The sequence below is a fragment of the Scyliorhinus torazame genome, chromosome 8, assembly GCF_047496885.1.
Source record: "Scyliorhinus torazame isolate Kashiwa2021f chromosome 8, sScyTor2.1, whole genome shotgun sequence".
Lineage (NCBI taxonomy): Eukaryota > Metazoa > Chordata > Chondrichthyes > Carcharhiniformes > Scyliorhinidae > Scyliorhinus > Scyliorhinus torazame.
In genome coordinates this window covers 176,222,200-176,248,460 of record NC_092714.1, presented here as the reverse complement: position 1 = coordinate 176,248,460, position 26,261 = coordinate 176,222,200, and the positions used below count along the sequence as shown (strand labels likewise).

Below are 26,261 nucleotides of genomic sequence, written 5' to 3'. Positions count from 1 at the left end.
TCGAGACCGGAAGGCTGTAGCATGCCTAACCGGAAGATGAGATGTTGTTCCTCCAGTTTGCATTGAGCTTCACTGGAACATTGCAGCAGGCCAAGGACAGACATGTGGGCATGGGAGCAAGGTCTTGTTTTAAAATAGCAAGCAACGGGAAGGTCAGGGCCTTGAATGCGCACAGACCGAAGGTGCTCAGCAAAGCGATCACCCAGTCTGCGTTTGGTCTCTCCAATATAGAGACCACCACATTGGGAGCAGCGAATGGAATAGACCAAATTGACAGAATGCAAGTGAAACGCTACTTAACCTGGAATGAGTGTTTTGGGCTTGGGCTGTTAAGCATGGAAGAGGTAAAGGTGTTACACCGTCTGCGATTGCATGGGAATGTACCATGGGTGATGGGAGAGGTGTTGCGTATGGTGGAGGAGTGGACTAGATTATCTCAGAGGGAACGGTCTCTGCGGAATGCTGACAGAGGGAGCGAAGGGAAGATGTGTTTGGTGGTGTCATCACACTGGAGTTGGCAAAAATGACAGAGGATTATGGTTTGCATATGGAGGCTGGTGGGGTGAAATGTGAGAACGAGGGGGACTCCATCCTTGCTCTGGGAGGTGAGGAATTGAACAAAAGAAAAGAGCATTAGACTGGGATGACCAGTTAGAATAGTGCATTATGGACATTAATTCAGGTTGCAGGGAGTGAACAGAGAGATGGGCAAAGCATGGCGAGAGGGGGAGGAGTGGCTATCAGGACTGGCTCTTTGCACAAAGGATGCTACAAAGGATGCTGGGAGGCAGAGGCCCAGAGGAAGGAAAGGAATGTGTAATGAGCCTATCAGAATCAGTGGCAGTTAGATTATATGACCAGGTCAAGGAAAGGGCCTATCAGAATCTTGTATTCATGTATGTGGAACTTAATACTGCATGAATGTAAATTAGACCACATGTGTTGCCTCCCTTTGACTCACTCGCTCTGGGAGTTTCAAGAGACATGGGTCTCCTGCCTTCATCAGAGGGAGTGTAAGCTTGCAAGCTATTTGAAATAAACTAAAGGAATTTCTAAATCCGAACTCACTTTTGATTGAGACCAGACTGGACAGAAAGAACTCAATTTCTTCATGTGGTGGCAGCGGTGGGATTTCTACAGGCAACCACCGGTCATCTGCGAAATTAGAATTAAGCTGATCTCGGACGGAGAGAGAGAGGAAATGGGCCCACGACGCGAGTAGCTGGAAAATGATGAAGTTTAATCACTCGCACATGGTCAGGTAAGGTCGTCTCGACGAAATCAAAGGTCAGTCTGGCGGATTAGAAAACTTGATTTCAGTCGATGTAGGCGGAGGGTTAAAACGTGATTGCGGGAATACGCGGTAATAATTCAGTTGATAACGGAGGTAATTTTGCCTGGTAATTCAGTTGCATGTGGGTTGAAAATTAAAAATTGGTTATATTAAATTACACTTTAATTTGGTTAAGGTCTTTAACGGGTTGAGGGAATGTCAGAGAGACAATTCAGTTAAGACCACTGATGCAATGTTCTGGAGACAATTCAATTCCGTACAATTACAATTGGCTAAGATAGATTTTGTTTTGGGGAGGTGTCTTATGAGTGGAAAAAGTTGGGAGATGAATGGCCACTAGGGGGAACCAGAGACTTGGAAAATTCAGAACCGTATCGGAAAAGAGGCTTCAGGAATGTTTAAATTTACTTTACAGTTTTGAAGAAGGGAAAAAACGTGCAAATTCAAAGTTTTATTGTCCAGTTGGTTGAGATGAATGAAAGTATGGTGCTTTGAATTCCTTTCGTTTTGAGTGGAGATCTTGGTGGATGAATGAGTGTGTGTGTTTAATAAGAATTTGTGAACTTCGACTTCCGGGTGCGGCGATGACCAGCTAAGTCGCACGTTTCAGCAGCTCCCGGTGGAACGGACTTTTGGGCTCTTAATAGGAGCCCCAACGGCAATTTTAACGGCTAAAAACACTGTGCGGTAAACCAGAAGGGAATCCCCCCTGGACACGGATGGAAAAAGGAGAGGAAAGTGGCCGGATTGCGGTGGATCCTTTAGAGCAGCGGCAAGGAAGGCAAGCAAAAACCAAGATGGCGTCGGAAGGTGGCAGTTTAATATGGGGCCCTGAACAACACGAGTTTTTGAAACGCTGCGTGGAAGAGCTTAAAAAGGAGATGAAGAAGGAGCTGTTGGCCCCGATATTACAGGCGATTGAAGGGCTAAAAGATGAGCAAAAGACCCAGGAGCGGGAGCTTCGGGTCGTGAAGGCAAAGGCTGCCGAGAACGAGGACGATATACAGGGCCTGGTGGTGAAGACGGAGATGCACGAGGCACACCATAAACGATGTGTGGAAAGGCTGGAGGTGCTGGAGAATAATGCGAGGAGGAAGAATTTAAGGATTCTTGGTCTTCCTGAAGGTGCAGAAGGGGCGGACGTCGGGGCATATGTGAGCACGATGCTGCACTCGTTGATGGGATTGGAGGCCCCGATGGGTCCGCTGGAGGTGGAGGGAGCCTATCGAGTTATGGCGCGAAGACCGAGGGCTGGAGAAATTCCTCGAGCCATAGTGGTGAGATTCCTCCGTTTTAAGGGCAGAGAGATGGTCCTAAGATGGGCAAAGAAAACTCGGAGCAGCAGATGGGAGAACGCGGTGATCCGCGTATATCAAGACTGGAGTGCGGAGGTGGCGAGAAGGAGGGCGAGCTTTAATCGGGCCAAGGCGGTGCTTCATAAAAAGAAGATCAAATTTGGAATGCTGCAGCCGGCAAGACTGTGGGTCACATATCAAGGGCAGCACCACTACTTTGAAACGGCGGATGAGGCGTGGACATTTATTGTTGAAGAGAAATTGGAATGAGTGGGTTATTAAAAAAGAACGTTTGAGACAAAGTGGTGGGGCGAATATGGGGGCCGAAGAGGGGGGAAAAAAGGGGGGAAGAGATGATTTTTATCTTGTTAATCCTGCGACCCGGTAACTTTTCTCTCTTCCACAGGTTGTGGGGGAGGGAGGAAGGGAGGTGGAGGAGTTGGGGGCGTTGGCCATTGGGGGCGGGGCGAAAAGGGAAGCGCGGGCTTTGTTCCCGCGCTATGATAATTATGGCGGGAATAGGGAAGCAGGAAGGAGGGGGCGTTGCACGGTGCGAGCCGAGGTCACGGGGGGAAGCTGAGGTCGGCCAGAGTTTGCTGACTTCTGGGAGCAACATGGGGGGTGTAACTACGCTAGTGGGGGATCTAGCGGGGGGGGGGGGGGGGGGGGGGGTGGGAGGGGGGGATTTAATGGGTTGCTGCTGCTGGGGAGAAGGGGGAGCTGGTATGGGGTGGGGTGGGCGGCACCGCCTGGGGGGGACACAGCTGCGTGGGAACCGGGTGAGGAGCTGGGTAAAAGGGGATGGCTAATCGACAAGGGGGGGGGGGGGGGGGTAAAGAGCCCCCCAACCCGGCTGATCACGTGGAATGTGAGAGGGCTGAACGGGCCGATAAAGAGGGCACGGGTACTCGCACACCTAAAGAAACTTAAGGCAGATGTGGTTATGTTACAGGAGACGCATTTGAAACTGATAGACCAGGTTAGACTACGCAAAGGATGGGTAGGGCAGGTGTTTCATTCGGGGCTAGATGCGAAAAACAGTGGGGTGGCTATATTAGTGGGGAAGCGGGTAATGTTTGAGGCAAAGACCATAGTGGCGGATAGTGGGGGCAGATACGTGATGGTGAGTGGCAAATTACAGGGGGAGGCGGTGGTCTTAGTGAACGTATATGCCCCGAACTGGGATGATGCCAACTTTATGAGGCGCATGTTAGGACGTATCCCGGACCTAGAGGTGGGGAAGTTGGTAATGGGTGGAGATTTTAACACGGTGCTGGAACCAGGACTGGACAGATCGAGGTCCAGGACTGGAAGGAGGCCGGCAGCAGCCAAGGTGCTTAAAGACTTTATGGAGCAGATGGGAGGAGTAGACCCATGGAGATTTAGTAGACCTAGGAGTAAGGAGTTTTCGTTTTTCTCCTAAGTCCACAAAGTTTATTCGCGAATAGACTTTTTTGTTTTGGGAAGGGCGTTGACCCCGAAGGTGAGGGGGACGGAGTATATGGCTATAGCTATCTCGGATCACGCTCCACATTGGGTGGACTTGGAGATAGGGGAGGAAAAAGAACGGCGTCCACCCTGGACAATGGACATGGGACTAATGTCGGATGAGGGTGTGTGTCTAAGGGTGAGGGGGTGTATTGAAAAGTACTTGGAACTCAATGATAATGGGGAGGTCCAGGTGGGAGTGGTCTGGGAGGCGCTGAAGGCAGTGGTTAGAGGGGAGCTGATATCAATCAGGGCACATAAAGGAAAGCAGGAGAGTAGGGAACGGGAGCGGTTGCTGCAAGAACTTCTGAGGGTGGACAGGCAATATGCGGAGGCACCGGAGGAGGGACTGTACAGGGAAAGGCAAAGGCTACACGTAGAATTTGATTTGCTGACTACGGGTACTGCAGGCACAGTGGAGGAAGGCACAGGGTGTACAATACGAATATGGGGAGAAGGCGAGCAGGTTGCTGGCCCACCAATTGAGGAAAAGGGGAGCAGCGAGGGAAATAGGGGGAGTGAGGGATGAGGAGGGAGAGATGGAGCGGGGAGCGGAGAGAGTGAATGGAGTGTTCAAGGCATTCTATGAAAGATTATATGAAGCTCAGCCCCCGGATGGGAAGGAGAGAATGATGTGTGTTCTGGACCAGCTGGAATTTCCTAAGGTGGAGGAGCAGGAGAGGGTGGGACTGAGAGCACAGATCGAAATGGAGGAAATAGTGAAAGGAATTAGGAGCATGCAGGCGGGGAAGGCTCCGGGACCGGATGGATTCCCAGTTGAATTTTACAGGAAATGTGGACTTGCTCGCCCCGCTACTGATGAGAACCTTTAATGAGGAGAGGGAAAGGGGACAGCTGCCCCCGACTATGTCAGAGGCAACGATATCGCTTCTCCTAAAGAAAGAAAAAGACCCGCTGCAATGCGGGTCCTATAGGCCTATTTCCCTCCTGAATGTAGACGCTAAGATTCTGGCCAAGGTAATGGCAATGAGGATAGAGATTGTGTCCCGGGGGTGGTCCATGAGGACCAAACTGGGTTTGTGAAGGGGAGACAGCTGAATACGAATATACAGAGGCTGCTAGGGGTAATGATGATGCCCCCACCAGAGGGGGAAGCGGAGATAGTGGTGGCGATGGATGCCGAGAAAGCATTTGATAGAGCGGAGTGGGATTATTTGTGGGAGGTGTTGAGGAGATTTGGCTTTGGAGAGGAGTATATCAGATGGGTACAGCTGCTGTATAGGGCCCCGATGGCGAGCGTGGTCACGAATGGACGGGGGTCTGCATATTTTCGGCTCCATAGAGGGACGAGGCAGGGATGTCCTCTGTCCCCATTATTGTTTGCACTGGCGATTGAGCCCCTGGCAATAGCATTGAGGGGTTCCAGGAAGTGGAGGGGAGTACTCAGGGGAGGAGAAGAACACCGGGTATCTCTGTATGCGGACGATTTGTTGTTGTATGTGGCGGACCCGGCGGAGGGGATGCCAGAGATAATGCGGATACTTGGGGAGTTTGGAGAATTTTCAGGATATAAACTGAACATAGGGAAAAGTGAGTTGTTTGTGGTGCATCCAGGGGGGCAGAACAGAGAAATAGAGGACTTACCGCTGAGGAAGGTAACAAGGGACTTTCGCTACTTGGGGATCCAGATAGCCAAGAATTGGGGTACATTGCATTGGTTAAATTTAACGCGGTTGGTGGAACAGATGGAGGAAGACTTCAAGAGATGGGACATGGTATCCCTGTCACTGGCAGGGAGGGTGCAGGCGGTTAAAATGGTGGTCCTCCCGAGATTCCTTTTTGTGTTTCAGTGCCTCCCGGTGGTGATCACGAAGGCTTTTTTCAAAAGGATTGAGAAGAATATCATGAGTTTTGTGTGGGCCTGGAAGACCCCAAGCGTGAGGAGGGGATTTTTGCAGCGTAGTAGGGATAGGGGGGGACTGGCACTACCGAGCCTAAGTGAGTACTACTGGGCCGCCAATATCTCAATGGTATGCAAGTGGATGGGAGAAGAGGAGGGAGCAGCGTGGAAGAGATTGGAGAGGGCGTCCTGCAGGGGGACTAGCCTACAAGCTATGGTGACGGCGCCGTTGCCGTTCTCACCGAAGAAATACACCACAAGCCCGGTGGTGGTGGCTACTCTGAAAATCTGGGGGCAGTGGAGGCGGCATAGGGGTAAGACGGGAGCCTCGGGTGGTCCCCGATAAGAAATAACCATAGGTTTGCTCCGGGGAGAATGGATGGGGGATTTGGAACATGGCAAAGAGCAGGAGTAACACAATTGAGAGATCTGTTTGTAGATGGGACGTTTGCAAGTCTGGGAGCGCTGACCGAAAAATATGGGTTGCCCCCAAGGGAATGCATTCCGATATATGCAACTCAGGGCTTTTGCGAGGCAACAGGTGAGGGAATTCCCGCAGCTCCCGACGCAGGAGGTGCAGGACAGAGTGATCTCAAAGACATGGGTGGGGGACGGTAAGGTATCAGATATATATAGGGAAATGAGGGACGAGGGGGAGATTATGGTAGATGAGCTGAAAGGGAAATGGGAAGAGGAGCTGGGGGAGGAGATTGAGTAGGGGCTGTGGGCTGATGCCCTAAGTAGGGTAAACTCATCGTCCTCGTGTGCCAGGCTAAGCCTGATACAATTTAGGGTGTTACACAGGGCGCATATGACTGGAGCACGGCTCAGTAAATTTTTTGGAGTAGAGGATAGGTGTGCGAGATGCTCGAGAAGCCCAGCGAATCACACCCACATGTTCTGGTCATGTCCGGCACTACAGGGGTTTTGGGTGGGGGTGACAAAGGTGCTTTCGAAGGTGGTGGGGGTCCAGGTCGAACCAAGCTGGGGGTTGGCTATATTCGGGGTTGCAGAGGAGCCGGGAGTGCAGGAGGCGAAAGAGGCTGATGTTTTGGCCTTTGCGTCCCTAGTAGCCCGGCGCAGGATACTGTTGATGTGGAAGGAAGCCAAGCCCCTGGGTGTGGAGACCTGGATAAATGACATGGCAGGGTTTATAAAGTTGGAACGGATTAAGTTCGTCCTAAGGGGATCGGCTCAAGGGTTCACCAGGCGGTGGCAACCGTTCGTCGAATACCTCACAGAAAGATAGAGGGAATGGAAAAGAAGACGACAGCAGCAGCAACCTGGGGGGGGGGGGGGGGGGGGAGAAAGGGGGGTAGGGGAGGGAGGGAGGAACCAGAAGGACTCTCAGGGATGTTAGTGTACATGTATAATATGTATAGGTTGTTGTTATAGGTAATTGTATATTGGACTGTTGAATTGTATTTTTGGAGAGTATTTATTTGGGACAAGGCAGTCGCCATTTAGTTTTGTTTTTTAATTTTGATGTTGTTTATATATTATTTATTTCTTGCTTAAAACTGGCCATTGTTATTTATATTGTTGTATTACTGTGTAAAGGATACACAATGTACTGTCATGGTTGGCCAAAAATTTTGAATAAAATATATTTAAAAAAAAAGAATTTGTGAACTTCCTCCAATATTCCTAGTTTTTAAAATGTTGTGTTTTGCAAAACGAAGTTGCACATCAATTAGGAGGTATACACGGCAGTTAAAGTGACATTTTAAATGGGGTAAGTATTTGAAAGTTCTTTAGAGAATCAGTAATAATGATTAACATTGTGGAAGTTATTTAAAACACAATTCTCAGGAAGTAAACAAAAAGCAAAATCAAAATGTATAAATTGGGATTTGTAAATGATTAGTTGAACTCGGCATAGTCTTGGTTGGTTAAAAAAGAAAAAGGGGAAGAGAACAAAGGAATCTAAAATTGAAATAGGAAGACTAGGCATTCGGTGAATTGAGTCCATGTGCTCCTTTATTATAGAGGCAGTCATGATTCGGTGAGTTCCAAATTGTAGAGATTTCAGTATTTTCTCTGTAAACTCACTACACATCGAATTTAAGATTTGGGGATTTTCATATAGCAAAGAGTATGGATTTTTAAAACTTTATTTTAAGATTACACAGGGGGAAAGGAAGATACCAGTAGAAAGGAAGAAGGCTATTTTAGAGATGCCCAAACCCCAAATCAGTTAAAGAGGGGTTAGGCAAATACTGGGGACTATTCATCTACTGTAGGGCCTTGGTGTATAAGCACTCAGAACTTGAGGGGACGCTGCAAGCACTGACCCCAGGGCGGGTAGGCAGTCCCGAGAGCAGGTAGAATGGGGACTGTAGCACGATATCACTTTCAAGAAAAACTTAATTAAAACATGCCCTTGCGTTGTATAGGGATAGTGGAGAGGGGCACTGTGGCAGTAAGGGGCTAGAAACACAGGGACCAATGAGACCAGTATTAGGAGGTAGTCGGTGGAAGTGATGTGGCACAGCTCCACTGGGTCCTAGTGCCCACTGAGTTGCAAGAAAGTCACTAGCGGAAGAAATGAGTTTAGAATGTTAACTACATTGCAGGCAGAGCTTTAGGGAATAAAGATATGGGACTGGAGCTTAGATTAGGAGTATTACTTGCAGTATCAGGAAGTGAGAATCTGATGGCAGGGAAAGATTAATAAAAATAGATGCAGAAATAAAAAAAATAAAGATATTAAAACCAATTGATAACGTAAAGGAAATAAGGAAAGCAAACCTAGCAATAGAAAGAATGACACAGGATTAATCAGCACACAATTCCAGCACACAATCCAGGGAGACGATACAGGCCGTAAAAAATAGCCCTTGACCCGAGGTGCCAAATGCGAGCTGGAGATAATGATAAAAGAGTTAGAACAGCACGGAATCATTCAAGAAGTCACATATGCATCGACGAATAGCCCACTTCAGGTAGTTAGCAAGCTTGCTGGTACATTTAGAATGGTAACGAATTACAAAGCATTAAATAAGGTTACATAAAGAAAAAAAAAAGAGAAAGATAAACGGTATTTAATAAATCCACAAACTACACTGGAGAAGGTGGCAGGCAAAACTTATTTAACTAGTATAGATTTGGCCAATGGATTCGGAAGTGTTCCGTTAGTCCCAGACAGCAGGGAAAAGACAGCATTTACCTTTGGCACTAAACATTATGTATACTGTAAATTGCCACAAGAATATGTTAATTCCCCAGACCACTTTCAGGCAATAGTAAGGGAATTGATTAAAGATGATTTGGCTTTAGTATACATTGATGATGTGTTAATTGGAGATGATGATCAGGGGGACACATGTTGAAAGAGTGACCAAAATTATTAAAACACTTAATGAAGCAGGGTTTAAGGTAGGGTTAAAGAAATGCCAGATTGGCAGGAGCGAAGTCGACTATCTAGGGTAGTCAGTGTCAAGGGCAGGTGGGGAAGCCAGGGATGAGAGAGAAAGCTGCTAGAATTGCAGCGCCCATTTCACGAAACGGGGGTAAGCAAATCATGGGAATTTTGGGGTATTTGAGACCAGTAGTGGAAGACTTTGGTCTTTATGCTAGACCCATTTATGAAACTTTAAAAGGGGATTTTAGGTGGACGAGTGAAAAACAAAGAAAATGACAGCACAGGAACAGGCCCTTCGGCCCTCCCAGCCTGCGCCGATCTAGATCCTTTATTAAATTTGTCACCTATTTTCCAAGGATCTACTTCCCTCTGTTCCCCGCTGTTTATATATCTGTCTAGATGAATCTTAAATGATGCTATCGTGCCCGCCTCTCCCACCTCCGCTGGCAAAGTGTTCCAGGCACCCACCACCACCTTTCCACGCATATCTCCCTTAAACTTTCCCCCTCTCACCTTGAAATCATGACCCCTTGTAATTGACACCCCGACTCTTGGAAAAGGTTTGTTGCTATCCATCCTGTCCATATCTCTTGAGATTTGTCCTACTTTCCCGATATTGCTCCAAAGCTTCATCAGTTTTAAGTCACCTAGATCTTATGTACGCTTCTTTTTTCATTTTAGCTAGTCTCACAATTCCACCCGTCACCAATGGTTCCCTAATCTTGCCATTTCTAGCCCGGATTTTCTCAGGGACACGTCTGTCCTGCACTCTAATCAACCTTTCCTTAAAAGACTCCCACATTTCAAATGTGGATTTACCCTTAAACAGCTCCCAATCCACATTCCCTCACTCCTGTCGAAGAGAAGGTTGCACCAGTTAAAAACAGCTGTGGCAACATCCGGGCCATTAGAGGAGAGACATGAAGAGGGCGATTTGAGCATTAAATTTGATCTGTACGCAAATGGATATGGTATGGTGCTTGTTAATCATAGTACTCCAACACCTATCAAAAATTGACAGGAAATTGGTCAAGGGCTGAACAAAAGTTTTCGGACATCGCAAAATGTCTGGCAGCCATAACAAAAAGGATAGCAGAGATTGAAGATTTATCAGCCGGAAAGAAAATTTATGTCACAAATGAATTTTTAGAATTGACAGAGTTGACCAAGAGACAGGGTTGCCAGCAAGGCGCGAATACAGCTCGATGGGAAACCATTCTTTTAAACCCTGCCTTAAATGTTTATTCATAACATGAAAAAGGGACAGAAACTTGATAAATCAGTTAGCAGAACAGAGTTGGTACATGCTTGGGTGGTATATACGGACGGTAGTAAAGTTAAGGAGGACGAGGGACAAACCAGGGGGGCATCCATTTTTTTTTTTTTAAATTCAGAAAACAAAATGGTGGAGAAACAGGGAATAAAGAAACGGAGTGGCATAGAAAAAAATTGCGACACCGATGGAAGAATGGTCACTAGAGTATGCATGCAGGCCCTCTTTTTACTAGGAGCAGCAAAAGTAATTTGTACTTTTTAAATCAAAGCTGATAGCAGCACGGGGGACGGTGAATTAGAGAATCAGTGGCATCTGGAGCAAAGGAATTGTATCCAAACTAAAACATCCGTCCCAATTAAATGATAAAAGAGGGATTATTATAATCCATAGGCAACCTATCGGCAGCAAACGAAGAAACATAATTAGTAAAGAATTGAGAATATGGGATGATAGATCAAGGGCTGTTATTAATGGACCCCAGTTAAAATGATTCATTGTGATCATAATGAAACATCGTGTCAAGGATGTGGCACGTTCTGTGGCCAAGTAGTTTGGACAGGGAGTAATCATATGCAACCTAGGAGAATGGCAGATATAGCATTCAGGTGAGTTGATATTGCATTTATCAGAAATGGGGAAATGCTTCGGCTCCCAGGGAAATTTGGGGAATTCAGTTGTCATGATTGTTTTGTGAAACATCAGGCAACACTGATGATCGAAGTTTGTGACCACATGATAGCTTTTGACCATGGGATGGTGTGATAATGATAAATTGTAATTACTGCATAGAAAACCAAGCTGACGACAGAGTGATTGGAAAAGGATGTGCAGGATTGTGAAGAAGTGATAAGCTTGTGGTACCAATTAGTGAGGGAGTACGTAGTTTAAGAGATGTTGGGATGACCCGGGGACGTAAAATTAGCCTGTCAGTGTTTAGAGACTGTATCACTGTAATGATGCCGTGCCACAAGATAGATCATATCCCCAAACCGCTCGGACAAGGGAAAAGGAATGGTTGGTTGTGAGTGGCAGGGGATAACTGCACTTACTAGTATAATGGAATCAGTGGAGCGGGATGCCAGGGAGTTGAAACCTGTTAGCAGCATCGATAGGACGGATGATGAAGTGAAAATGTCATGGTTGGAAATTACTTTCATAAAAATCCGGTCGTAATCAAAATTAAAGGAATGAAAGTACATGCAGTAGCAATATCCGACATGCATCAGGGAAAGTTTCGACCCGCTTGGATCACTGAGTTAATAAAAGAGGAGTTTGAGATTCTTCGAGTCTCGCTCAGGGGTGCAACGATAGGAGAAGGAGGCTTAACAGGCCTTAATCGTATGATGTACATCAAGGATGAGAAGGGAATTAAATGGAAATCCGGAAGTCCTGGAGAGGGCACGTCTGGAACATCCAAACAAGAATAGAAAGATTCAAATTAAGAAATAGGGCCCTCTCCGCCTTTGACCTGTTCATTTGGTTTTCAGATGAAGCAACAATAACACAGACGAAGAACGAGAACTACACTCCAGAGAAGTATGTTTTAGACAGTATGGGGGGGGGGGGGGGGGGGGGGGGAGAAACTAATGATACAATTGGCTACATATTTGAGGGAATTAAATGACAGAGCCCAGAAGGAAAACCTTACGGGTTAGAAACAAATCAAAATATCAAATTATTCCTCAATAGTGAAACCTCCGGTCAGACATCTCGAACTGCACGTTAGCTGATGGATGATCTGTGGTCTCCACGGGCTATGTACTACGCGGTGGAGTTATTCAGGGTCTTGGCAGACGGCAGCGACCGACGAGGAACACCCGCATTTTAAATGACAATAGTTTAGGAATTTTGGCAGCTTGATGCTACGGCGAGAAATCTGTAACCAATGCAGCAAACAATATAGCATTGGAGAGTGTAAGAGTTATTACAGACGAAATGTCCTGTAAGTTGTTAGGGACTGTTATGTATGGATTCAATTGGGTTGTAACCCCAAAAGTTGACTGTATTACATAAGAATAAGAACTAGGAACAGGAGTAGGCCATCTGGCCCCTCGAGCCTGCTCCGCCATTTAATGAGATCATGGCTGATCTTTGTGGACTCAGCTCCACTCTCCGGCCCGTACACCATATCCCCAAATCCCATTATTCTTTAGAAAGGCATCTATCTTTTTCTTAAAAACGTTTAAAGAAGGAGCCTCAACTGCTTCATTGGGCAAGGAATTCTAGAGATTCACAACCCTTTGGGTGAAGAAGTTCCTCCTACACTCCGTCCTAAATCTACTTCCCCTTATTTTGAGGCTATGCTTTCCCCGACCAGTGGAAACAACCTGCCTGCATCTATCCTATCTATTCCCTTCATATTTTTATATGTTTCAATAAGATCCCCCCGCATCCTTCTAAACTCCAATGAGTACAGTCCCAGTCTACTCAACCTCTCGTCATAATCTAATCCCCTCAACTCTCGGATCAACCTAGTGAATCTCCTCTGCACTCCCTCCAGTGCCAATATGTCCTTTCTCAGGTAAGGAGACCAAAACTGCACACAATACTCCAGATGCGGCCTCACCAACACCCTATACAATTGCAGCATAACCTCCCTAGTCTTGAACTCCATCCCTCTAGCAACGAAAGACAAAACTCGATTAGCCTTCTTAATCACCTGTTGCACCTGCACACCAACTTTTTGCGACTCGTGCACCAGCACACCCAGGTCCCTCTGCACAGCAGCATGTTTTAACATCTTACCGTTTAAATAATAATCCATTCTGCTGTTATTCCTCCCAAAATGGATAGCCTCACACTTAGCAACATTGAATTCCATCTGCCAGACCCTAGCCCATTCACCTAACCTATCCAAATCCTTCTGCAGACTTCCGGTATCCTCTGCACTTTTTGCTTTACCACTCATCTTAGTGTCGTCTGCAAACTTTGACACATTGCACTTGGTCCCCAACTCCAAATCGTCTATGTAAATTGTGAACAACTGCGGGCCCAACACTGATCCTTGAGGGACCCCACTAGTTACAGGTTGCCAACCAGAGAAGCACCCATTTATCCCCACTCTCTGCTTTCTGTTAGTTAACCAATCCTCCACCCATGCTACCACTTTACCCTCAATGCCATGCATCTTTAGTTTATGCAGCAACCTTTGTGTGGCACCTTGTCAAAAGCTTTCTGGAAATCCAGATATACCACATCCATTGTCTCCCCGTTATCTACTGCACTGGTAACGTCCTCAAAAAAATTCTACCAAATTAATCAGACACAACCTACCCTTTGTGAACCCATGCTGCGTCTGCCCAATGGGACAATTTCCCTCCAGCGCCCCGCTATTTCCTCCTTAATGATAGATTCCAGCATTTTCCCTACAACCGAAGTTAAGCTTACCGGCCTATAATTACCCGCTTTCGGCCGACCTCCTTTTTTAAACAGTGGTGTCACATTTGCTACGTTCCAATCCTCTGGGACCACCCCAGAGTCTAGTGAATTTTGATAAATTATCACTAGTGCGCTTACAATTTCCCTAGCCATCTCTTTTAACACTCTGGGATGCATCCCATCAGGGCCAGGAGACTTGTCTACCTTTAGCCCCATTAGCTTGCCCAATACTGCCTCCTTAGTGATTACAATCATCAAGGTCCTCACCTATCATACCCTTATTTCCATCACTCACTGGCATGTTATTTGTGTCCTCCACTGTGAAGACTGACCCAAAAAACCTGTTCAGCTCCTCAGCCACTTCCCAGTCTCCTATTATTAAATCTCCCTTCTCATCTTCCAAAGGACCAATATTTACCTTAGCCACTCTTTTTTTGTCTTCTATATTTGTAGAAGCTTTTACTATCTGCTTTTATGTTCTGAGCCAGTTTACTTTCATAGTCTACCTTACTCTTCTTTATGGCTTCTTTAGTAGCTTTCTGTTGTCCCCTAAAGACTTCCCAGTCCTCTAGTCTCCCACTAATTTTTGCCACTTTGTATGTTTTTTCCTTCAATTTGATACTCTCCCTCACCTCCTTAGATATCCACGGTCGATTTTTCCCCTTTCTACCGTCTTTCTTTTTTGTCGGTATAAACCTTTTCTGAACACTGTGAAAGATCGCTCAGAAGGTTCTCCACTGTTCCTCAACTGCTTCACCATGAAGTCTTTGCTCCCAGTCTACCTTAGCTAGTTCTTCTCTCATCCCATTGTAATCGCCTTTGTTTAAGCACAAAACACTAGTGTTTGATTTTACCTTGTCATCCTCCAACTGTATTTCAAATTCCACCATATCGTGGTCACTCCTTCCAAGGGGATCCCAAACTATGAGATCATTAATCAATCCTGCCTCATTACACAGGACCAGATCTAGGACCGCTTGTTCCCTTGTAGGTTACATTACATACTGTTCCAGGAAATTATCCCGGGCACGTTCTATAAACTCCTCCTCAAGGCTGCCTTTACCAACCTGGTTAAACCAATCGATATGCAGATTAAAATCTCCCATGATAACCGCTGTACCATTTCTACATGCATCCGTTATTTCTTTGCTTATTGCCTTCCCTACCATCCTGTTACTATTTGGTGGCCTATAGACTACTCCTATCAGTGACCTTTTCGCCTTACTATTCCTGATTTCCACCCAAATTGATTCAACCTTGTCCTCCATAGCACCAATATCATCCCTTACTAATGCCCAGATGCCATCCTTAAACAACAAAGCTACACCACCGGCCTTACCGTCCATTCTATCCTTTTGTATAGTCTGATATCCTTGGATATTTAACTCCCAGTCGTGACCATCTTTTAACCATGTTTCAGTAATGGCCACTAAATCATAGTCATTCACGATGATTTGCGCCATCAACTCATTTACCTTATTTCGTATACTACGAGCATTCAGGTAAAGTACACTTATGCTGTTTTTTATGTCTTTGTTATGAATCCTAACACCTTGATCAGTAACTTTTCGCAATTTATTTTTCCTCTTACCCTTTCTCCTAATTTTCCTCGTCTTTGAATCCATATCTCTACATAATAACCTGTCACGTAATCTGCTGCCTTGCTCTCCATTAACCATTATACTGTCCATAGCTTTACACTTCCCTTCCCCCCAACTTGCTAGTTTAAAGTCCTTGTGACCAACCTATTTATCCTATTCGCTAGAACACTGGTCCCAGAATGGTTCAGGTGAAGACCGTCCCAACGGTACAGGTCCCTCCTGCCCCAGTACTGATGCCAATGCCCCATGAAATGGAATCCCTCCTTCCCGCACCACTCCTTTAGCCACGTGTTAACTTCCCTAATTTTCTCAACCCTATGCCAATTGGCACGTGGCTCGGGTAGTAATCCAAAGATTATAACCCTGGAGGACCAGTTCTTTAATTTAGTCCCTAGTGTTTGATAATCCCCAAACAGGTCCTCTTTCCTAGTCTTACCTATGTTGTTAGTCCCAACGTGGACCACAACAACTGGATCCTCCCCCTCCCTCTCCAAAATCCTTTCAAGCCGATCAGAGATGTCCCTCACCCTGGCAACGGGCAGGCAACATACCATGCGGGACTCTCGATCTGGCTTACAAAGGATGCCATCAATCCCCCTAATTATAGAATCCCCGACAACTACCACTTGTCTTTTTGCTCCCCCCTCTTGAATGGCTTCCTGTACCACGGTGCAGTGGTCAGTCAACGCATCCTCCCTACAGCCCTCTTCCCCATCCACACAGGGAGCAAGTACCTCATACCTGTTGGACAAGGTCAAGGACTGAGGCTCCTCAACTCAGCCTCCCCCTACCTGCCTCCCTCCCTATTGAATGTGCAAGTGGTGTTATTGCAAAGTAGAAAAACAAACAAACAAATAATGGCAAGTATACACTCCATGCTGGAAGGACACTCCATGCTGGAAGGAAAATGATAACGGACAAAAGGGATTTGAAGAAAACGGAGTATTGTCTCATGTAAACCGGGGCTGGCAGACTGCATGATTCAGTACAATGTTGGACGTTAGTGTGAGGAAGTCAGGAATAAAAACAGGATTGATTGAAGCTTCTGCAATTCAAAAAGCAAGATAATCAGTGGATAGTACATGATATCATAATTTACCATTCCAATGCGAAACGGAAAGCAGTTCCTAAAAAAAAAAAATACCAGTGAGGGATGAAAACCTTTTTGGTCGCTGATGGACTGAGTTGTGTGCTGTTTCTAAGGGACATGAGGAAGCTTTTACGGTGCTGCTACCCCAAGGTAATCAGATGCCTTGGAGGTAGTGGAACACACGGATATAGCAATAGTGTTACCTTCCTGAGTAGCGACAGCTATGGTTCACGGTGATTGGACTTGAGGCAAGAACAATACAAAGAGTCTATCGCCACTGGTCTGCGGGATGGATGAATTTACAGTTGATTTCCATACACACAGTTTACAAATCACGACATGTATACACACATGACAAGGATCGGGGATAGCTGCTAGTCAGTACAACTAGAAGGGGGATATAAACCCAACAGTAGGATTCAGCTCAGAGTCAGCTCTCATAGCTCAGTCATGGGGTTTTACCTGATGCATGGATTGATAATACTCGTTATTATAATTGTATATTGTATAATCATTGGATGCGAGCCAGTGGCTATAAAAATGTGATGAGGTGTTTATGTACGGAATGTAATGAATTGCGGGATGGTCTTTCAGACCAGACATTGATGCAGGTTATTAACCCGGGGATGTTTATAATGGATACCGGGAGTTGTATGCCTAACCAAACTCCAAATTTGGACCGAGACAGCAACAGGACTGGTTCGGTGAATTGTTAGCACACTTTTTGACCATTAGGGGGAATACCTACCCACACATTTCTCTGGCGATAGAGACCCTCGTGGCAGAGGTGACAGAAAATATAACAAGTCTGTTCTCCACCTGCACGGAACGGAGGTGTAGCTTAACCCAGACGTCAGGCCAATGCACCTGCCACAACGCCACCGGTGTCCCGTTGTCGGCGGGTAGCGGAAGGGAATGTTGGTTAGGAGGCGGCATAGTAATTATCATACAATGATAAAAGGAGAATGAGGAATTGAACTAAAGAAAAGAGCATTAGACTGGGATGACCAGTTAGAATAGTGCATTATGGACATTAATTCAGGTTGCAGGGAGTGAACAAAGAGATGGGCAAAGCATGGCGAGAGGGGGAGGAGTGGCTATCAGGACTGGCTCTTTGCACAAAGGATGCTACAAAGGATGCTGGGAGGCAGAGGCCCAGAGGAAGGAAAGGAATGTGTAATGAGCCTATCAGAATCAGTGGCAGTTAGATTATATGACCAGGTCAAGGAAAGGGCCTATCAGAATCTTGTATTCGTGTATGTGGAACTTGATACTGCATGAATGTAAATTAGACCACATGTGTTGCCTCCCTTTGTCTCACTCGCTCTGGGAGTTTCAAGAGACATGGGTCTCCTGCCTTCATCAGAGGGAGTGTAAGCTTGCAAGCTATTTGAAATAAACTAAAGGAATTTCTAAATCCGAACTCAGCTTTTGATTGAGACCAGACTGGACAGAAAAAACTCAATTTCTTCAGAGGGAGGGGAGGGTAGTGGCACGGGAGATAGATCGGACACTGTTGAGGGCCCTGTCAACAACTGTAGGTGGGAAATCACAGTTGAGGAAGAAGGAACACATTTTCGAAGCACCATTTTGGAAAGTGGCATCATTGAAACAAATGCGACGGAGGCGAAGGAGGGGAGAGAAAGGGCTGGAGTCATTACAGGGTGTAGGGTGCGAAGAGCTGTAGCCCAGATAGCTGTGGGAGTCAGTGGGCTTGTAGTGGATATCAGGAGATAGTCTATTGCCGGAAATGGAGACAGGAAGATCAAGGAAGGGAAGGGAAGTGTGTGAGATGGACCTGGTGAGATGGAGGGGTGGAAACTGGAAGCGAAGTTGATGAATTTTTCCAGGTCCGGACGAGAGCATGAAGCGGCACCAAAGTAGTCATCAATCTACTGGTGGGGCAGCATGGTGGCGCAGTGGTTAGCACAGGTTCCTCACGGCGCCGATTCTATCCTCTGGGTCACTGGCCGTGTGGAGCTTGCACATTCTCCCTGTCTTTGCATGGGTTTCGGCCCCACAACCCAAAGATGTGCAGCGTAGGTGGATTAGCCACGCTAAAATTGCTACTTAATTGGAAAAATGAATTGGGTAATCTAAATTTTTTTTTAAAAATCAATGTACCGGTAAAGGAGTTGAGGGAGGGGACACAGGTCGGCTTGGAACAAGGATTGTTCCACATACCCCATAAACAGGCAAGCGTAGCTAGGACCCATGCGGGTACCCATTGCTACACCTTTGATTTGGAGAAAATGGGATGAGTTAAAAGGAGAAGTTGTTTGAGAGATAGAACAACTTAATTTTTCTGCCCCCTTCACCCATTCCAACCTCTCTCCTTCCGATCTTTCCGCTCTTCACTCCGTCAGATCCAACCCCGACTCGTTCTATCTCTCAACACTTTTCCTTTTGCATTCGCTGCTCCCAATGTGGTCTCCCCTATATCGGAGACACCACTGGGTGATCGCTTTGCTGAGCACCTTCGGTCTGTGCGCATTCAGGGCCCTGACCTTCCCGTTGCTTGCCATTTTAACACAAGACCTTGCTTCCATGCCCACATGTCTGTCCTTGGCCTGCTGCAATGTTAAGTGAAGCTCAATGCAAACTGGAGGAACAACATCTCATCTTCCGGTTAGGCATGCTACAGCCTTCTGGTCTCAACATCAAATTCAACAACTTCAGATGATTAGCTCCACCCCACCTCGACCCCTTTGTTTTCATCCTATTACATTTTAACTGTCTTTCACCATTTCATTCTATCATGTCTTTCTTTATATATATCCCCCCTTTGCTTCCCCTTACCCCACATCTACATCTGTCATAGTTTACCCTCTGATGTTAGTTTCTCTGCTGTTTGGCCTTTCACACCTTTTGTTCGCTCTAGGGACTGCCATTAGCACTCTTTCCCCTTGGTTTCTGTCGCAGTTAGCACTCTGTTCCCTTGGTTTCTGTGGCTATGACTCATCTTTCATGGGCCCTGACAACATTCTGGATGTAGTACTAAAGAGTGGGCTCTAGAACTAGCCATATCCCTAACCAAGCTGTTCTAGTACAGCTGTGACACTGGCATCTACCTGGCAATGTGGTAATTTGCCCTGGCATGTTCTGTCCACAAATAGCAGGGCAAATCCAACCTGACCAATTATCAATCCATCAGTCTACTCTCGATTATCAGCAAAGTGATGGAAAGTGCATTCGACAGTGCTATTAGGCAGCACTTACAGAGCAATAACCTACTCACTGATACTCGGTTTGGGTGCCACTAGGGCCACTCAACTCCTGACCTTGAGGTGAGGGACAGTTCTTCACATCAAGGCAGCATTTGACCAATGTGGAATTAAGGAACCCGAGCAAAACTAAAGTCAATAAGAACGAGGGAAAAACTTTCCATTGATTGGCATCTACCCAAGTACAAAGGAACATGGTGTGGGTTATTGGAGGTTAATCATCTCAATTCCAGGACATCACACCATGCGGTAGTGTTCTGGACCCCAACTATCTTCAGCTGTTTCATCAATGACCTTCCCTTCAGCATAAGATCAGAAGTTGGAATGTTAGTTGATGATTATACAACATTCAACACCATTTACAACTTTTCAGATACTGAAGCAGTCTGTGTCCTTGTGCAGCAATATCTGGACAACATTCAGACTTCGCTGATAAGTGGCAAGTAACATGCTACACAAGTGCCAGGCAACAACCATCATTAACGAGAAAATTTAACCATCTCCCTATGACATTCAATGGCATTACCATCACTGAATTCCCTACCATCAATAACCTGCTGGTTAGACGACTGCCTAGAAATTTAACTAGATATGAGCATGCAAAATAGGAGCAAGAGTAGGCCATTTGGCCCTATGAGCCTGCTCCACCATTCAATAAGATCATGGCTGATCTGTTTGTGTTGAGTTCCACATCTACACCCAATAACTTTTGATTTGCTTACCTGACAAGGATCTATCTACCACGCCTTAAAACGTTCAATGGCCCCGCTTCCCCTACCTTCTGAGGCAAAGCATTCAATCTCACAAAAGTCTTGTTTTTTTAAAAAAGTCTCCTCACCTCTGTCCTATAAGGGAGACCCTTCATTTTAAAATTGTACCCCCAGTACTGGATTCACACATAAGTGTAAACATCCTTTCCACGTCCACCTTTTCAAAACCGATCACTATCTTATATACTTCAATCAAGTCACCCCCCCATTCTTCTAACTTCCAATGGAAACAAACCCAAGATCAACCACATATAAACATTGTGGCTACAAGAGCAGGGTAGAGGCTGGGACTTCTGTGCAGAGTAACTCACCTCCCAATTGCCCAAAGACTGTGCACCATCCCCAAGGTAAAAGTCAAGAGTGTGAAGGAATATTCTCTACATGCCTGGATGAATGCAGCTCCATAGTTACGCAAGAAGCTCAACATGTCCAGGACAAAGCAGCCTGCTTGATTGGTACCCCAACCATCGCCTTAAAAACACTCACTCCCTCCAGCACGGATGCACAGTGGCTGCAGTGCGTACCATCTACCAAGATGCACTGCAGCAGCGTACCATCTACCAAGATGCACTGCAGCAACCCACCAAGGCACCTTTGACAGCACCTTCCGACCTCTATGCACAAAGGAGGCAGGCATAAGGCAAGCTTCCCTCCATAAGGCAAGCTCCCCTCCAAGCCATACAGAATCCTGACTTGCAAACATATCTTTGTTGCTGGGTCAAAATCCTGAAACACCCTCAGTAACAGCTCTGCTGGTGCACCTACACGTTAAGGACTGCAGTGTTTCAAGGCAGTTGATCATCTCCTTCCCAAGGACAGTTGGGGATGGGCAATAAATGCTGGCCTAGCCAGTGGTACCTAGAGCCCATGAATAATTTTTTTTTCTTTTTAATCAATCATAGTAAAGAAGCAGATCCATGTTTCCTGCATTTAGCCCTTGAGCAGACAGTTTGATGAAGGAGAGCAAGAAATGCAGTCTCATAATGATTCTGCAATGCAGAAATGTTTTATTTGGTTACATCACTGCATGTTATGGAGACATGTTACACTTGTACTGTTAAAGCAGTCATGTGTTAAGTGTTCCATACATTTTGGTTCTGAATGTACTGCCTCCACCTTACAAAAAGCAGTGGGAACATACAATGGGCGGTTCTGTAATACAGCAGGTAATCAGTCCTCACAACTGCAATTTTCTAAGGATGTTGCCTGTGAATGCATTTTTGCAGTATCATCCCCACTGTCTCCTATACTTCATACCATAATAAAAAGTTTTACATAATATTTCTTTAAAAAAAACAGCTTTTGACTGCAGAGAGACTGGAGTGTCGTAGAGATGAGCAGTCACTCACTTTCCGCTGCAAATGGAGTCAACTAAACTCAATAAAGACACCGCCTCTTTAAAATAATATTTTCCTCACAGAATTCCATGTTCCTCCAACTGTGGTCTCATTTATTCTGTATTTCCTTTTCCTCCCACTACAAGCAGAGAGTGTTTTGACATCCAGTCTCCAGTTCTAGATTTACCTTTCTAAACCCTTGGCTTGGTGCCAGTTTTTATCTGGTCCTGCTTTAGTGAAGCATCGCTGGTCATTCTATTACATTACAGGCACTATATAAATGCAAGTTGCTGTTCTATGGTAAAAGTGGAGATTGGAGGTGGTGAAAGAGAGAGCAGAGAGAAAAGAGTTTAGATGCAAAAAGTTTCCATTACTGCATGACAGCTCTGCAATTATTTCCCAATTTATTTCCAGATGGAAAACAACTAAAAGTGAAACTGGGTCCCAACTGTGTGTTAAATGAAAGTGAACAAAAAGACCACAGGCATATTTACTCTGAAGCATCACAATTCTGAACTCAGTGAGCAATCATCTATCTCAATATTTTCACTTTCAATCATGTGTTGTGGGGCAGGAGAGTGAGAAATGGGATTATGATTATTTTCTGGCCCATCTGTTTAATGGGGGGGGGGGTAAGATTCCACAGTTAGACATTCTGGGATCTTTAACAATGCATCAGAAGAATCAACAGCTTCACTTAGCACAAGTGCTGAAAACAACATTTCTCCAATATCAACCTGCAATTTTGCCTGATCGTCACCAAAAAAACGGTCATCATGTCCCAGCTCGATTGACCCACCATCACAGTCTAGCTGATGTCTCAGGCTCTAAAAGTGGAAGAACAGATAGTGTGTGTGAAATACAAGCACATACAATGTGAAATCATACAGGGGCATGTACTGCTCGCAGTAAACCAACAGGTATAGAAAAGAGAAACATAGGGGCAAAGTAAGAGCAGAGGTTCAGACATTAAGGGCACCCACCACTGTTGATATCTTAACTGCCATCCCCAGAGGAGAACAGCATGTCTAAAAGAACATGCGGTCAGAGAGAGCATTAAATCTGGTATTAAGACAGATAACTCTTCCCAGTGACTTGTTTTTAAAGAAGCTCCACGTTCCAGTGATACATTCACCAGTGGGATTCAAGAAAAGGGTTTGGCAGCCGGATAAATCATTCACCAGTGGGATTCAAGAAAAGGGTTTGGCAGCCGGATAAATCATGTATTTGCCAACATAACTCCGGTGTTTAGGCAGTCACTTTACATGGCAAGAGGTTACATTCCTATTATTATTTCATGTTTAATGCAGGCCACGTTAGAGAATGAAGTCAAGATTAAATGTGCAAAGTTCATTACTCACTGGAGATTTTATATTCTCTATGAGACATGTTAAATGGTTTTGTGCCTCCTTGATAGGTTTGGAGGCAAATGGATAAATGATTGGAGTGAAAAAAAAGGGAGAGATTGCAGTCAACCCCATCAGATGCCCCAAAAGATGAGAAGCCTTTCATTCTCGTTACCAAAACGTATCACTTTACACCCTCTGCATTAAATTTAGTCTGCCGCTTGCATGCCCATTCTATCAGCCTCTCTACACCTTCTCGGGGCAGCCCACTGTTCTGTAACAATTTTTCTTAAACATCAAATGCCTGCAACTGCCCCACCAGCAATTGATCTTCTTTCCTCCCTCCAATACAACATGCTCAACATACTATTTTTAATTAAGGCCTTCATGGCTTTTCTTCCAATTTGCCCACAGCAATATACATGGGATTGATCTTTAGTTCTTAGAGATTCCTTAATCTCCATAAAATATGTTTCCCTTGTGGGAGAGACTAGAACTAAGGGGCACCGTTTAAAATTAAGGGGTCTCTCATTTAAGACAGCGATGAGAAAAAAATATTTCTCTCAAGAGGGTTATGAATCTCTGGAACTCTCTTCCTCGGGGAGTAGTGGAGGTTGGGTCATTGAATAATTTTAAGGCAGAGGTAGATAGATTCTTGACTAACAAGGGAGTCAAAGGTTATCAGGGCTAGGTGTAAATGTGCAGTTGAGACCCCAATCAGATCAGCCATGATCATATTGAACAGTGGAGCAGGCTCAAGGGGCTGAATGACTTAGTCCTTTTTCTAATTTGTACGTTTGTATGCAAGCTTAAGAGAGTTAGCAATCCACATGCTATTTTAGGGTTGGCTGATCTCTCAGGTCAGTAGAGTACAGTTCATGCAGATCAGCAGTGAAAGTCTACTGATGCTCCACTGACATCAGGGAAGATGCATAGGGAACTAGATTATCTTCCAAAGACCCTTTCAATGGAAACAGTTCAAGTGCAATTATATAAATGCAGCACAAACAAGTTTTAAAAAACAGCTAATTTTATGCAGATACTCTTTTAATATCAGAAGATATTTACTGAGAAAACACTGGTTCTGTGAAAGATCCAAAATTGTACATTTTTTTCCCCCAATTAAGGGGCAATTTAGTGTGACCAATCCACCTACCCCTCCACATCTATTTGGGCTGTGGGGGTGAGACCCATGCAGACACAGGGAGAAAGTGCAAACTCACAGGGACAGTGACCTGGGGCCGGGATCAAACCGGGTCCTCGGTGCCATGAGGCAGCAGTGCTAACCACTGCGCCACCGTGCTGCTCTAGGATTGCAGATTTAGAGCCCCGAATTACACTTGTGTATATATGAAATGACATAAAATCTAAACGACATTAACTTACCATATTCTGGTCATTTTCATTGGATTCCAAGCATTGAATTGAGTGCCCTGTTGTTGCCGCTGCAATCTCAACTGCTGGGTCCAAGCCCAGCGGCACATCAGTGTTAATGCACCCAGAATGTGTAGATACAGGTAGCACTGGGCTGGATGGCAAAGCCTCTGCCTGGATTTCTTCGGTATTTTCAGCATCAGATAATGGTTCTTCTTCGGCTACAGAATCCAGTCGGGCAGCTCGAAGTGCAGCAGTAATCACTTGCACTTGCGCTGTGGAAGAAACCAAACATAACCGTTAAAGGCAAAGTTTCTAGTTTCCTCTCCAGTGCTGTGTAGGACAGCTTGGTCTCACATCAGATTACAGGATTACTATGGAGAATAGACAGTAGCACAAGTGGTCAAACAACAACATTTATGGGAAAGCTAGACATGTGCGCAAAGGAGAAAATAATAGACGGATATTATTTTGTTTTGTATGGCTGAGGAAGCACCTATAGCTCAAATGTTGAGGTTAACAATCTATTCAACGGCTTCAAATTATGCAATGGGAATGCTTGTGATGCCACCAGAACTGGATCTCCCAGTCCAAAGATTCAGTATATGGGAAATGGATGACCACAGTCGCATGTTCCACTTGTGGAGAAAGGAAATAGTGATAGGGCCAGAGGGCCAGATGGAGTAAATAGAGTGGGAAGAGATTCCTATCGAGATTAAAGCATGGAATAACTGCTGTTAGGTTATAAAAAATATATTTAAAAAAATTAAATTTGGAAATAAGACAAATTAAACTACATTTCAACAGAATAACAAATAAATACAAGGAATGGTGTACTCACTGCCTACAATTCCAGTTTATCAATAACTTGTTATCCACATATTCCATATATATTAATAAGAGCAAATAATATGGTAATGGGAAAGGAAGAAAAATGGGAACTCCTTGCTAAAATTCATTTCTGAAGATTGATGATGAAACCAACCTTCTTTTGAAGGATCACAAAACACTCATCACAGTGCAGTTGTGTTATCCAGGCAAAGATACAAGATCCCATAATAAGTAATTAAATTAAATACCAATTGAAGTGGGAAATGGTTCAAAAGGGCACTTGGCACAGAAGATGGCTGCCTGACACTCAAGATGGAGACACAGAGAATAAAGCAGACATAACTGATGCCTGGAGTCCAGCGGGGTGCCAGTAGGACAGATCCAGGACAAAGGGAGCCAGACAGGAAGATTAAGAAATACATAAATGCGGGACATCACTTGAATAAAGCGGACTTCAGCCAAGATGTACACAATGATATGCTAATACGAATGTCTTGGGCCATTTCCTAAAACAAAGGGACAATCGATACTACCTTCCTGCTGCTGCCTGTAACCTGTTAAACCTCTTTGACTGTGGCCATGTGTAAATGGCAAAATGCTTACAAATAGTGATGTACAATCTATAAAATGTTTAAAGATAACAAGGAGATAATTGTTTTGTATCTGGGCTCATTGTGAACCCCAAGTCGCTGTGTAAAGATAACAAGGTGATAATTGTTTTGTATCTGAGCT

General features: G+C 45.2%; 1 protein-coding gene across 3 annotated transcripts in view; it reads right to left on the bottom strand.

Moving 5' to 3' along the window:
* ppp4r1l (protein phosphatase 4, regulatory subunit 1-like) overlaps positions 1 to 26,261 on the bottom strand; it is a 126,851-nt gene that overhangs the window by 31,288 nt on the left and 69,302 nt on the right. For all 3 annotated transcript variants that reach the window (XM_072514549.1, XM_072514546.1, XM_072514547.1), the window contains 2 exons: positions 24,711 to 24,973; positions 22,716 to 22,805 (listed from right to left, as the gene is read on the bottom strand). In XM_072514549.1, the coding sequence (XP_072370650.1) occupies positions 22,716 to 22,805; positions 24,711 to 24,973 (353 nt within the window). The remainder of the gene's footprint in view (positions 1 to 22,715; positions 22,806 to 24,710; positions 24,974 to 26,261) is intronic.